The 14,712-nt window shown below is 41.7% G+C and overlaps 2 protein-coding genes across 3 annotated transcripts in view; both read right to left on the reverse strand.

The window, feature by feature from the left end:
• Positions 1–4,892: 4,892 nt before the first annotated feature.
• On the reverse strand, positions 4,893–5,818 carry LOC141009737 (homeobox protein pv.1-like). Its single transcript, XM_073482429.1, has 3 exons — positions 5,566–5,818; positions 5,249–5,478; positions 4,893–5,138 (listed from the first exon to the last, which is right to left on the reverse strand). The coding sequence occupies exons 1-3, from the start codon at positions 5,816–5,818 to the stop codon at positions 4,893–4,895; spliced, it is 729 nt and encodes a 242-aa protein (XP_073338530.1).
• Positions 5,819–10,712: 4,894 nt separating this feature from the next.
• The window catches only part of kndc1 (kinase non-catalytic C-lobe domain containing 1), a 45,491-nt gene continuing 41,491 nt past the window's right edge, over positions 10,713–14,712 (reverse strand). For both annotated transcript variants that reach the window (XM_073481363.1, XM_073481364.1), the window contains exon 32: positions 10,713–13,381. In XM_073481363.1, coding sequence (XP_073337464.1) covers positions 13,153–13,381 — 229 coding nt within the window. In that variant the 3' untranslated portion in view covers positions 10,713–13,152. The remainder of the gene's footprint in view (positions 13,382–14,712) is intronic.

Genomic DNA, 14,712 nt, shown 5'->3' on the forward strand with positions numbered 1-14,712 from the left:
TTGTAGTCCCTCCACCAGCAGGGGATTTCTGAATCAAAAGTGAACAAGGCACAGGAGCTTCATGACAGAGCAGTGACTCAATCAGATACCTGTTTAGGTGGTGCCACCTAATGACGTCAACGTGAGGCAATACACACCTCCTGGGGCAGACTGGAGGGCGCCGCTCCTCCGAGTCTCTCGAGTAAGTGCGAATGGTTCAATCTGGAGACAATAGAGCTCAATGGATCTCAATGATCTGGCAGTTACCTCCGCTTTGATGTCGCTTTTGAAGATGCAGGTCTACAACAGAGCGGAGGGCGATCACAGCTTGGAGCCACGACACCGGACGCCAGATGAGCATATCTGCCGGAGAGGGAGACAGCAGCTCCGGTCCTGGTCCTGTATGTGCGTGTGGATCACATGAAGTTTCTACCAAGAGGGAGATCAAGAGTGGGAATCCAACACAGCGTGATCACAGTGTGGTGAAAACAGGAGCACCAGACTGAACCATTTGTTGCTTTTGTTTGTCAGTGATGCAGCAGATGGCAGCTCACGGGATGTCCTAATCACCATCTCACTGTGTGTTTTTACAAGATCAAATCAAATCCTCTATTAGAAAATATGCAATTTATTAATTTATTAAGATTCACCTGTAAAATATCCATATAAAAACTATGCGGACTTGTGTATGTTATAGCTCAATAAAGATGTTATGAGTGATTAAATATGCAGGCTAGAGAAATAATACTCAACTAGATGGTAATTTAAAGGGGCATTATGTAGAAATTCAAACTCAGAATTTTGATATTTACAATATTAATGAGGTAACAATACAAACTCAGAAATAATTATCAAAACAATGTATTAAGCAGTTGTAATATGGGGCAATATTTTCTGTCTATAAATATCAGTGACCATCCAGATAATGTATGTAGATGAACTACATGGTAGCTATTTGTTAACTATTTACTAAGTATTATAAACACCAGTTGCAACTTGATAGTATAGTTTATCAACAAATGGTTATAACGCATTTCATTGTTTGTGAGCGGTGAAATAACTACTAACTGATGTTTAAAGGGGCACTGTGTAGTTTTGGAGAAGAAATTCAAACTCAGAATTATAATGTTTACAATATTAATGAGGTGATGATACAAACTCTGAAATATTTTTTTTTCCTTAACTGAATAAATACACTGTTCTCAGAGGAAAATAATGTCCCCAGAACACTGTTTGAAGCTAGAAAGGTGGCAGGGTCCGCCACTTATAAACAAAGTAAAACAGTATGAAATTGTGTTGTCCTTTAAGCTCAGATTGTTTATTCAGTTTATTCAGTCATGAAAACAAAGAATGTCTGTTTATTTAGTTTGTTTGGGTTTTCTCTTCTGATTGAACTAGGCCTACATAGTGCTCCTTTAAGAAAATAGCACTAATATTGCAAGCAGTTTGATTGAAAGGAAAAGAAGTGAAAAGGCAGTTTCAAGTGTTTAATACTGTTTTATTTGTGACAAGAAAACATAGAACATTTGCAGGAAACACATTTACATCAATAGGCTATATACTATAGTGCTTAAGTCATTAATATAAATTTAAAAACCCCTCTTTTAAAGAGAGCACTGTAAAAAAAACAAAATATCTAGATTCTAGACAAACATGTCTCAGGCACACAGAGCTCAGTAGTAGAGTGGAGCCATGAGGACCGGGTGGTGCAGAGCAGCAGCCGGCAGGGCCGCCCTGTGCAGCGGCTGCAGCTGCGGGTAGAAGCCGCTGCGGGCTGCGGGGAGCTGTCCGCTCAGGACGGGGTGCTGAAAGAGCAGAGGAGGCAGCAGAGCGGCCGGGACGGACAGGAAGTCTGTGCGCTGATCCTGGACCTCCCGCTTCAGCTTCATCCTCCTGTTCTGGAACCACGTTTTCACCTGGGACACACAGGGCTCACTTTAACCAGAGAACTACATGCAGTTATGAATTATAATGACTATTTTTACTGAGGGGAATCCAAACTACACTTAAAAGTTACTTTTGGTAAGACTTTATAGTAAACAGCATGAATAAATGGTTCATCAAACTTTAGTTAATAGTTATTTAACTGTTAATAAACAATGACATGGTTTATAAAACATTTATTAAGCAATTCTTTATTGTAGAGTAGCAACAGATGTTTATAATACTGTGTCAGTAGTTCATACATGCAGTAGTTAATTGATAAACATCATCTGTGATGTTTACAAACTCTACAACAACCGTTTATAAAGCACTTCATCGTTAAATAACTCTTAACTAAAGTTTAATCCACTATATACTGATTATGAAGTGTTCTCGGACATGTACTCTTTCTCTAAACACAGACTCACCTGAGTTTCGGAGAGGTTCAGCTTCTCAGCTATCTTCCTCCTCTGCACAGCACCCAGGTACTTGTGCTTGCTGAAGGTGCCCTCCAGTCTGCCGATCTGCTCCGAGGTGAACTTGGTCCTCAGCCGTCTTTGCAGGCTGCCTTCCCCCTCGCTGTCATCGCCCACCTCGCTCTCAGAGCCCGAGGTGTATCCGCAGCTATCTGGAGGGAAAGAACAGAGCACTTCATTTATTTAGTCCAGATCGATGGCCGCACAGAGAGCTGTCCATCTTAAAAACGAATTGTATCAGTGAACTTACTGTTTGGAGAAGTTGGAGAGTACTGGCTTCTCGGGGTCTTAAATTCCTCCATTTCTTTATGGACTTCTGAATGAGGGGTCGTCTTCTCGTAACAACTTCTGGAAAGCCACTCTACAGAGAAGTTTGCCATGTTGTATCCAAGTAGTGATCTTAAGGTGTGTGTGTTGCTGCCCCTCGGTGACTCTTGGCTGCTATATATGAGGGACACACGTGTTTATTTGCATATGCAATGGGATCTCGACGGAACGATAGAAACTTGATGGTCGTTGTAATTGAGGTTAATAGAGGCCGGGCTGTGGGTTTTCTCACGTCCATGGCTGGCTGAGATACTCCGGCGCCACCGAGTCTGAGTATCAGTTACCTGACATCTCGAGACTAAATGATCTCTGCATAAAGTGATTCAGGGCCACATCCGCTGCTGAATACAGAGTGTCACATGTTGACCAAATGAAGGGACTAATTCTAGTAGGCTCTGAGTCCCATTGTGCCCTAAAAACTGTTAATCAGTGTCTCCCCTGCTCAATAAAATGACAGAGTTTAACAAATAATCATGTGTTGGTGCTCCAAGACAACGAAACCCACCAAATTTAGAGCATTTTTTTCTTTTAAAATGTCTCAATCTTGGCTGTCAGCTCCGTGACTGACTGAAGCTGTCTGAGCATCAAGCCACCGGGTGAAGTATGGAGGACTGACACTGCCAGAATAAAAAATAAAAACAGAAAGAAAGAAATGGCTCAGTAAACAGATGAATATGTCATTAAATGTACCAACAGTGTTTTTAAATACAAAGGCATGAATCAATTTACTCAATCTGACATAAATTCAGATTTCTGTTTTGATTTTCTTTTGTATTTTTTCCCTTTTTTATTTACTTTCCCATTTTATTTATTCATTGTATGTATGTATCTATTAACATATTGCTGTCTGTATTATTTTCATTGCACTTTGTAAGATAATACCTGAATAAAAAAACAAAATGTAAATTCAATTTTAAAAATGTAAACAAATAGGGGGGACTGATACAAAAGTGAACAGAAATATCAGTTTAGGTCAAATATTATAAATGAATTAATTCCTACCTGTATTTTTGTTGCATGTAATGGCCTATTTACTTAGTTATTGAGCCATTTATTTATTTGTTTCTTCATTTCCTTTCTGATTTTGGCGGTGTCAGTCCTCCACAGACTGGAGCCTCACGGTGGGACCAGGTGGGTGCGGCCGCAGTCTGAAAGTGAGAAACTTCCGTTTGATCTTTATTTGACTTTATGTGAATGAGACATTTGCTGAAGGCCCTCTGGGGACCTTCACACCTCAGGTCACCTCTCAGGCTCCAAAGCAGAATAATGACTTAAATTATCCTCGAATGTATAACTTGCAGCAAAATCAGGTATATCAAGCTTTAATGAGGTCGTGAATCAAGTTCTCTATCTCCCAGATCTCATCACACAATCAGGTTTTTATCCGCAGGGCTCAGACTTCAAACCAGAGGTCAGAATCGTTGTCCACACAAAGGCCCAGACTCTCTGGAGCCGGGCCGGAGGGCTCCTGCCGCAAGTGTAAACTCATCAATGAGCGGCTTAATTAGGACTAATTGTCGACCATGATCTCCACGTTAGCTGGCCTTTGAAGTGCAGAGGTGGGGACAAACAACGCATATGAAAGCGCAGCATATGGTCGGTCTTTGGCCACCACAAAAAAACCACAGTGTCTGTATGAGACGCGCGTGAGGAGTTTACTGCCGCTGCTCCTCCTGCGGCTCTTTCTGGCTATCTTTCTCAACGTGACCAATCCTGAGTGATTTAATTTACTAAGATCTGTTTATGTCTCATATCAGCTTGATATCATGAGAGGATCAAAGCGGGGGATCCATACAATGAGCTCTGATAAGACCCTTAAACCTTAATGGACAACACCCATCTTTATCTGCTCTGTCTTCTGACCTCCCCCCGCCTTCAGATGAAAGACAGGATGATCTATTCATGTTGAACTAATCCTGCAATACAGATAACATCATCAGCGCAGGCATGCATCTAACAGCTTATATGTTATGTATGCAGATCAAAGACAAAGTCAAGAAAACGCAGAGTCCAGTGCTTCAGTTTGAAGATAAACTTTATTCAAGGATAAATAAACTTTTCTGTAAATTATTTACACTTTTAATATAAAATATAATAAAATCACACGTCAAATAAAAACAACTCTGGATTGCACTTCTTTGGATTCTAAGTGTTTCAGTCGGAAAAGTCTCTGTAGTTGACAGTTCTTCAGTAGAAATGCGGGCTGCGGTGCATCATGCGGTGAGGAGGCATCTGCTGCTGGAGGAGCAGCTGCGGGACGGGGAGAGGGTAAAAGGCCGGGCCGGTGGCCGGGTAGTGGGGTCGCTGTCCGGCCATGCTGTGGTACTGAACCGGGGTCAGAGGCTGGAACATCACCGGGGGGGCTTGAGGAGCGAGGTAGTCCTGCACCTCCCGCTTCAGCTTCATCCTCCTGTTCTGGAACCAGGTCCTCACCTGAGAGAGCGCAAAGATAAAGTTAGTTAGTATAACAGCGAAGCAGAATGGAGACTTACTGATCAGATGTTGTTAAAATTGATGTCTTTGCATTGGGAGTCTGGTCCTACCTGTGTTTCTGTGAGGTTGAGCTTCTGCGCCGTCTTCACTCTCTCTCCAGCGTCCAGATACTTGTGCTTGTTGAAGATCTTCTCCAGTTTGCTGATCTGCTCTGGGCTGAACTTTGTGCGCACTCGCCGCTGCGGTCCGCTCTCCGGCTCGCTTCCCTCATCCACAGCGAGACACTCAGAGGAAGCCGCCTCGCTCTCGTACCCGGAGGAATACCCGCTTGTTTCTGAAACTGGAGAGAGAATAAACTGGTTAGAAACACTGCTCGTGCGTAAAAGCTGGATTGCTGCTTCAAAGTGAGGAGTTTGAGGATACTTACAGCTTGTTGGATGCAGAGGTGAGCCCAGGCTGGAGTCCTGCTGTCCGCTGATCTCCGTGTGCTCAGCAGGCTTTGGAGTTTTGGGTTTTGGCTGCAGGTAACTCTTGCCAAGAGTCGGCGGGCGCGGCTGCACCACGCAGGGAATGTGAGGTCTGCAGGTCGGTGAGGTATCCGTGCCAGCTCCGTGCTCCTGCGTCTGCGCCGTGTTGTGATGGCTCTGGGCCAGCCAGTCCACTGAAAAGTATTTCACCATGTTGGCAGCGCTGCTCAGTGACCTGTAAATCCAGCAAGTGTCAGAGGGAGTGTGTGGTAGCAGCTCCCCCGTCCAGGCTGGCTTTTATAGGGGCCCCTGCCCCTCGCTGGCATTTGCATATGTAGAGGCCCTTGTTAACGCCTGATCGATCCCGATGATTAGGGGTTAATGGCTCGTTATTGAAGTCTTTACATATCCTGTGAGTGTGTGAAGACCTGGCGCCGCCGAGTCTGTGAGAACCCTCCTGAGCTCATACATTTGTCCGGCCCGACTGAAACTGGGGGCCCTGCAGAAACAGCTGTATCTCCTGCAGAGGTGGAGGCTTTCATGTCTCTGCTGCTGCTGCTGCTGCTGCTGCTGCATACAGTAGCGCTGAGGAGAGGTGTCAAAGTGTCTCGTCTCAGTCAAGGCTCTTATTCTTAAACTTAATTTCCTTGGATCTGATCTGATCTACCGTCTCTCTCAATGTAGTAATCCAATATAACTAAAACACATGGAGGTGACAGTGTATGATTATTATCACATGCCTGGCTTAAAGATGTGTAACTGAGGGCTTTACTTGAGTATTTAGAGCTCATATTGCAGCCCACTATAATTATTTCACAACTATAATTAAAGTGACATCTCTTGATAGGCTACTATTATGTTGTGACACTGGCTCAAGTTCCCAGTCGTTGTGTATTTGTTTGTAAATTGTGAAATGCAGGAGTTTTACATGTAATGGAGTATTTTTCAGTGTTGCTAAAAGTACCCAAAAGTCATATTTGACCAAGAGTAAAAATATGGTGTTAAAATGTTATTTTGGTAAAAGCGAAAGTCACCCATACGACTAGTACTTGAGTAAAAGTCTTAAAGTATCTGATATACTTTTGTACTTAAGTATCAGAAGTAATATATATGCCATATTATATACTGTGATTCAGCATGAAACCTGCAAAGTAACCCCCAAGTAAATGTAGTGAAGTGGAAGTATAAAGTAGAAGAACTGAAGTAGCAGAAGTAGCAGAAGTACAATACTTGAGTAAATGTACTTAGTTACATTCCATCACTTGTATTTTTACAGTGTGAATACTTGTGAACACTGGATATTAGGTCATATATCTTCTCATTTCAGTTTAATTTTAATGAGAAGCCCCAAATGTTAGTACTTAATGCAAATAGTATTGATCTGTTAAGAGCAGGGTTGGAATGTAACTAAGAGTACAGTACTTGAGTACGACTTTGAGGTACTTGTCTTTTTCTTAAATATTCAAATTTTCTGCTACTTCACACTTGGAGCCAAACAGAGTACTTTTACTCACTACATTTGTTTGATAACTTCAGTTACTAGTTACTTTGCAGATTACATGGAGCCAGAGTAACACTTTGGATCTGATATTCACCCAGGCGGATAATTGATCGACCCATAATACACAGTACATGTATGTATAATTTACTTTTACTTGTACTTGTGATACTCTAGCACATTTAATATCAGATACTTTACTCTATCAGATACTAAGTTACATTCCATCACTGGTGTTAAAATATTACTAAGTACATATACATGAAGTACTGTACTTTAGTACAGTTTTGAGGTACTTGTACATTAGTTGAGTATTTCCATTTTCTGCTACTTTATACTTCCACTCCACTACATTTTGGAGGCAAATATTGTGCTTTTGTTCCCTACAACATTAATTTAATAACTTCAGTTACTAGTTACTTTTCAGATTACATGCTGCATCAGAGCCAAATGAGTGCTTGTTGTTTGAATTAACATATTTTATCAACAATCACATAACTACTCAGCAAATACATGTAAATATAGGTATAAGTTACTTTTACTTGTACTTTTGATACTTAAGTACATTTAATATCAGATACTTTGAGACTTTTAAGTAATATTTGTATGAGTGACTTTCACATTTACCAAAGTGATGTTTTAACACAATATCTTTACTTTTACTCAAGTATGACTTCTGGGTACTTTTTACAGCACCGATTAAAAGTCACTGTAAGTGCAGATGGTACATGGAGAGATGCTCATCATCTGGCTGTGGAAGCCGCAGTAGGCAGTCGGTGGTTTGGTGTTGACATGTCTCTGACACCCCGGTGGGTGCTGGCGCCAGCGTTTGGCTCAGGCTGCTTCAAACATTACAGATCAAAGGTATTACAGTAGCAACACAATTAGGGCTGATTGTGGCCCGTTCACATGCAAATATGTTAAAACAAGCTGCGAGGAAGCTGGGAAAGCCCTGTGAGCCCAAACAGGCCCCCAGAGAGAGGGGGTGATCCTTAGATCGACTGCTAAAGACCTCTATAAATATAATCAATTAAATATCGCTGTTTTTCCACTGAGATCATTCAGATTCAGACTCATCATGATTGGCTTCACGTGTCCAGCCTTCTCCGCTTGGTGTGAACATGACTGACAGCATCACATCACGTCTCTGTCCAGCAGACAGCGCCTGATCCTGGAGGCTCTGCGGCCCTCCTCTGACAGATCTCCGCATGCAGCGGCTCAGGGACAATGGCGCTAAACTGATCGTTTAGTTATATGACAAAGCAGATAAGAGAGTGGGCCTAGTCGTGTCTTTTATCGGCGATCTGTCGCTGTGGAGGCAGGAGTCCCTTCAGCCCTCTGGGGCTCTTTATCTCGGAGGCTTTGAAGCTGCGCCCTGGTACAATGAGAAGCACCCGGGACGTCGCCTTCACACTGCGACCATTTCCTCACCTCTGCGCCGTCTGTCCCCGAGGAGCCAGGGCTGCAGCGACTGACTGTATTCTGATCAGGGCCGTAGCCAAGACTTTAGAAATACTGAGGGCATGCCCCCCACCCACACCCATCCATCCAAAAGATGTTGAAAGACAGAGCCAATAATTGTTTAGGAAATCATATCAGTGCATGGAAAAGACAAAGATAAGTCACAAATATGGCCAATTTTCACTTAACTGTATTAAACTTATTTCTGTGGGTAACACTTTATAATAACCATCATTGATAAATGGGCCCTGTGATGAACTGGCGACTTATCCAGGGTGTACCCCGCCGTTGCAGCTGGGATTGGCTCCAGCCCCCCCATGACCCTGAAAAGGATAAACGGTTTCAGATAAAGGATTGATGGATTAATAAATGGTAAATGTATAGTTACTAATATTTAGTTACATAATTTCACTGTTAAAAAACAAAACAATAAAATGTTCATAAAACATTTATTAAGCATTTGTAAAGGTTCAAAACATCAGTTGCACTTCTGTAACGGCCATCCAAATGGTGTTTATAAATGAACTACACAGTATCTATTAACCATTTACAAAGTATTATGAACATCAAATGCAACTTTCCAATAAAGAATTGCTAATAAATAGCTGATAAAGCATTTAATTGCTTGTTAACAGTGAAATAACTATTAACTAAAGTCTAATTAACTATAAACTTTTTTAAAAAGTCATATATAATTGTTCATTTTAACGGTATAATAGACATAATAAAGTGTTACCAAATATATTAAGATATCAAAAACTAACTAAGATTAAAGTATAAGGAGCAAGTAAGTGTAGCAGGTTCATGTGTAACAGTGCATCTGTTAACACATGATTACAGGTTTTATCTGCAAAGTAACCTTAGCTGTCAGATAAATGTAGTGGAGCAAATAGTGCGACAATTCCCTCTTGAATGTAGAGAAGTGGAAGTATGAAGTGGCATGACATAAAAAAAAGAGTAAATTGAAGTAGCTCAAACAATGTATCTTCCTCTCCTGTTTGTGATTGGACTTGCCAGCACTGTTTAGGCAGCAATACACCTCCCAAGTCACAACCTAGAATGGCACTCAGTAGAGCGCATACCTGCACCCAGTCCCAACAGTCTGCTGTAATTCAATCAAACCTGATCCAATATCAAAGTCTGATAGCCTTGTATCACACCAACCATGACTGCCTTACCATAATTTAAGCTCGCTATCTTGGTTGTTGAAAACACCCTTTGTTACAGTGTTAAAGAAAGTAAGGACACATTTCTGGCTCCGTTCCTTATCTGGATCTGCACCAAAAGTTAATGGGGTCTATTCTGGGCTGAGACCCGTCCTCCATCCAAGTTTTGTGGAAATCCGTTCGATAGTTTCTGTGTAATCCTGCTGACAAACCAACCCATGGACATGGGTAAAAACATGATGGTATTAAAATGATGGTATTAGAGCTTTTTAACAGTTTGTTCATAATATCTCAAACTAACTGACCCCAAACATAGCTAATATTACAATGTGTGAAAAATACTGTACATTTCTGTGTCTGTAATTGACTATCATTACAAAAAAGTTTGCGCGCATAGCACGTAGAAAACATAGAAAACATGAACTATCTTCTAAATTGGTGTAATAACAATTCTTTATGGTCATTTCCATGTTTAGTCCATAGTGACAGCCCAGCCGGAGGCACAGGGAATGGTTTTAATGAGGCCAGGGGGAACGATTAAAGAATTTCAAGTGAAAACAATTGGTTCATTTTGTAATTCTTAGTATTATTACTTTTACACATACAGCTGTGGAGTCTGTGGGGCCCCAAACACTGAGGAAGTAAGGTCAATGTCAACAAAACACAAGGGGTCCCTCCGCCTGGGTGATGCATTCACCCAAACATTATGACAAAGTGATGAAGTGTCCTTGTGGTCAGGATTTGTCTACTGGCATAAAATATGATTCGGCCATTACACCACAACAAATCCTCTGGTGATAATTAAGAGGGAATGCCAGGACGCACTCTAATTTCACTGTAAAGTCATTAAATCCCTGCAGGAGGAGTGGAAGACCAGCCTCAGCTCCTCTCACCACATTCCACATATCAGGGCTGTAACCTGCCGTACAGCCGGCCTATCACAGATATAGTCTGACAATAACACGCTTTGGCAAGACAGGGCTTATGAAATCTCATTTTATTTGGCTAAATTAAGCAAATCTTCATAGCACGTCACATTCCATCTCCACGCTGTGTTTCACGGCAGCAGACCATGGAGGAGAGAGAGCGGGCAGGAAAATAGAAAAATAGACAAGGACTGAACATCATTCCCCAAATAACAATTCTGCACACTGACATCCCATTATGTTGTATCATCTCCTGCGTGATGGGAAGGTATTGTCATGACAGTGAGCTTGTCTGGCTTTTTACCCTTCCAGACACACTATGATAATAAATGCAATCATTTCACATTGTGCCGTTTAAATTGGATTAATATTAGATATTAATTTACCCATCTAGTCAGATAAATCTCATTTGGTGAGCTCCTGATGGGTAAACAAACAGAAACTACGTCTTGTAGGTTAGGAAAATTGATCAATAAACAGTTCAGTAAATGGAAAACATTCTGCATTACCTGGTCTCACTTAGTACAAGTCAAACACTTCTCAGCAACATGAAAGAGATTTTGTTTGAATGGTTGACATGGCTGGATTAACCTGTTAGGGGCCCGGGGTACGAAGCAGCTGCCGGGCCCCATTCCATTCTCTCTCTGTGCGGTGTGCACAGTACTTCTCTGCTGGAATGACACGTTCCCAAGTGTGCCGTGTGGTGTGATGAGTAAATATAAACTTATTTAGGAATATGCACCTTCTCAGCATAGTATCAGAACCTTTTTACAAAAACTATGTCTCCCTTTTCATGTGAACAACCAAGTGCGACACTATGAAGGCCTTTCAGGAGTGGGACTGCAACTAAAAGATTATTTTTATTATAAAGTAGTCTGCTGATTATTCTCTAGATTAATTATTTTGGCTATAAAATGTCAAAAAATTGTTTAAACAAATGTTAATAACAACTTCCCTGAGCCCAAAGTGACTTCTTCAAATTTCAACCCAAAGACTCTCTAAAATTATCACAAATTACAAAGAAAAGCTGCAAATTGTTACATTTAAGAAGCTGGAACCAGTAAATATTAGACATTTTTGCTTGAAAAATGTCTAAAACAACAAATTATCAAAATAGTAGGTTTCTGATACAAATTAAATGTCATATAATTGCTAAAGCACAGTAGGGGTTTCTGGCACAACTTCACCTACTTCCAACGTGCATGGAGAAAGTAAAAAAAGTCTAAAGAGGTCGAAACTCCAGCAACACTTGTACAGAACAACTTTATTATTAGACAAACACATTTCGGCTTCCTATATCAGTGTCATCATGACAACATTTAAGTAGGGTAGGTTTGAAGAAGAAAATAATCAAAAAGGTACAAGGTAAGTAACACCCTCTTCTCCAATTTATAAACCAAATATGGTGTCACCAATGCTCTTTATTGGGCACTCCTCTTACTTCTCCTTCAGCCTGGGAAACCCCTGGCCGGAAGTCACATGACCACAAAACCAAGCCCACCTTTGTAGGTGCTCCATTGGCTGCTATGGATGTGAATGTTTATGATTGGTTGTCTTTTATATATTTTTTTTCAACCTTTTTGGGTTTATGAATATCTTCATCCCCACCCTGCTTTAATGTTGCCGATGCATTCCGGCTTGTTGCAATGTGATGAAGGCAACAAACTGAAATGCGTAGGTCTAATTATGAAGTTGATCTTGTCGCTGCAAGTGTTGATGGAATTTTCACCTCTTCAGTCACCCAATATTTGTCAAGACATTCACTGAAAACCACAAACGTGAACCTCGAAGCAGCAATAGAGGACATGTCAGGGGATAATCATATCAACCATTAAAGGAAGAATCCTATGCTGCTAGCATGGCTAAAAATCAGGATTCCACAGATGATAATGTGCTTTAGTGGTGCATATTCCTAAAAGTTACAAATTATCATATTACCACATTGCTACACAGCGGACCTGTGGCTGCTGGGGCCCCCTGGTGCAGTTGCCCACCTCCCCATGTTAGTAATCTAGCCTTGATGTTGGACAAGCACACAAGTATTGCTGCCATGTTCAGTCCACATATGATTAAATAGAGGCCTTAACAAGTAGATTAGAGGGTCAAACCACAAATAATGCTGAAAGTGTCAGTATACTGTATGATCTGAGGAAGAATCATTGGAAATTACAAACATGGTCCATTACTTATTAATATCAAAACCAAACAGAGACAACATGTGATCAACAGCAGAACCTATTTAATGTTAAGGGTGTGAGTTATAAATAAAGTTTGCCTGATATTCTACACTGATATTATTGTTAAGGGCCCCTTTGACAAACAGAGAACATATAGCAGTAAAAAAAAGTTTCCAGTCCACAAGGCTCTGCTGCCACTACAGCAGAGGCATCTGTGGGTCGTGGCTGAAGCATGGACTCTCAGTCTGGGCTCACACATGAGGTGTTGACCTGGTGCTGGTGTCTCGCTCTGGGCTGTGAGGTGTGACTGGGGCAGGGCTCACTTGAAAGTGGCCTTCACCCTCCTCAGCTTGTCCTGGATCCTCCGTGTTTGTCGCTCGCTGGACTGCTGGAAGTTGGCATCGCTGTCGGAGGCCAAAAGGTGGATGTCAGAGGTGGCGAGCCGGGCGATGCGGCGCCGAAGGTAGGCCTGCAGCTCCCTGTCCGGGCTGTAGGGACACACAGCCTCCTGGAAGGCGTGGACCTGACTCACAACCTTTGCTATTCTCCTTGAGCCAAGGACGGATGGATGAGAGGAACACAGAACAAAAGGAAAAGTGAAAGCAGGAAAATAATTTATATCTCGGTGCATATTACGCCCGAGTTTCCTCCTGGCAGCACCATCAGCTTCGTCTGTGACCTAATTTGGAGAGAGCGGGGATAACCCTGGGTCTACAGTGAGCAGCTGTGTCTCTGCCTTTCCCTGCTAGATCTCCTGACCCCAACATCTGGATACAGCCAGTCCCCTCTCAGCATCTGGCCCGAAACCTCTTTTCCAATCAAACCCCATCCCACGGGCGCCATCTGGTGCAACACTGGCACCCCAACCAACAACCCAAATTCAACAGCTGTGCCATTACCATCCAACCGCCACTTGCTGTGACCTCAGCATCTGGTCAGCCATATTGGATTGAAGGAGAAGGACACAGGAAAGAGAGTCCTCGTAGCGAGTTGGCCGACTTTGTCATGGATGGATAGTTGGGATGTGGAGAGAGCTAATTATCAGGTAATGACACTAACTGTTAATATATTGTGTCACTGCAAGGATAGGTAGCAGGCTAATTTCACTGGCTGTACGCACATTTCTTCAATATCAAACCTCTAACAACATTAAATGAGTGCAAATCATGGTTGTAATGTTGGAGGAGGAGACAGGGTTTGGCCAGTTTCCAACATGGATTTGTTGTTGAGATGCCAGAAAAGAAACCACTTTATCTTCATCCATAAGAAGGAAGTGTTTTTAACTTCCTGTCTACACCAGAAATGGGATGTTTGAATGTTTGAGTTCTGAAGTTTGAAATATGATGCTTGTAAACACCTTCAGCTACGTTTTTAGCAAAGTTTTAATGAGTTTCACATCATAAAATACAGCAGGGAGGACTGCCACGTTCTGAAAGGCGGTGAGATCTTTCCTTTGCAGCAGTTCTAAACATATCGATTGCTATTAGCATTGGTATCTGTGCCAATTAGATGAGGTCCACCTTATGTGCTGAGATCAGCTATACATGTTATTGGCAAAGAGTCTTGGTGATTGGTCAGAATCCCCAATGTGCATATAAAATGTGAGTTCATTTTGCAGAAAAAGTCTGACTGTGGCAATAGTGGACAGACTCATTTGGTTTTTAATGTAGTCACACTGTTACACTATGCAAGATTTTTCTTAGGGACTGTTTCCACACGTATACTATCCACCCTGTATGGGGTTCAATAAATCAAATATAAATCAGCAGTCCAACTTTCAATGACACAGACTTACTATTCCATAACAATATTATCACAAAATTTCAATATTAACCACTCATGACTAACAACTATATTAAGTATTTTAAGGAAAAGCACC

This window comes from Pagrus major, chromosome 15 (assembly GCF_040436345.1).
Source record: "Pagrus major chromosome 15, Pma_NU_1.0".
Lineage (NCBI taxonomy): Eukaryota > Metazoa > Chordata > Actinopteri > Spariformes > Sparidae > Pagrus > Pagrus major.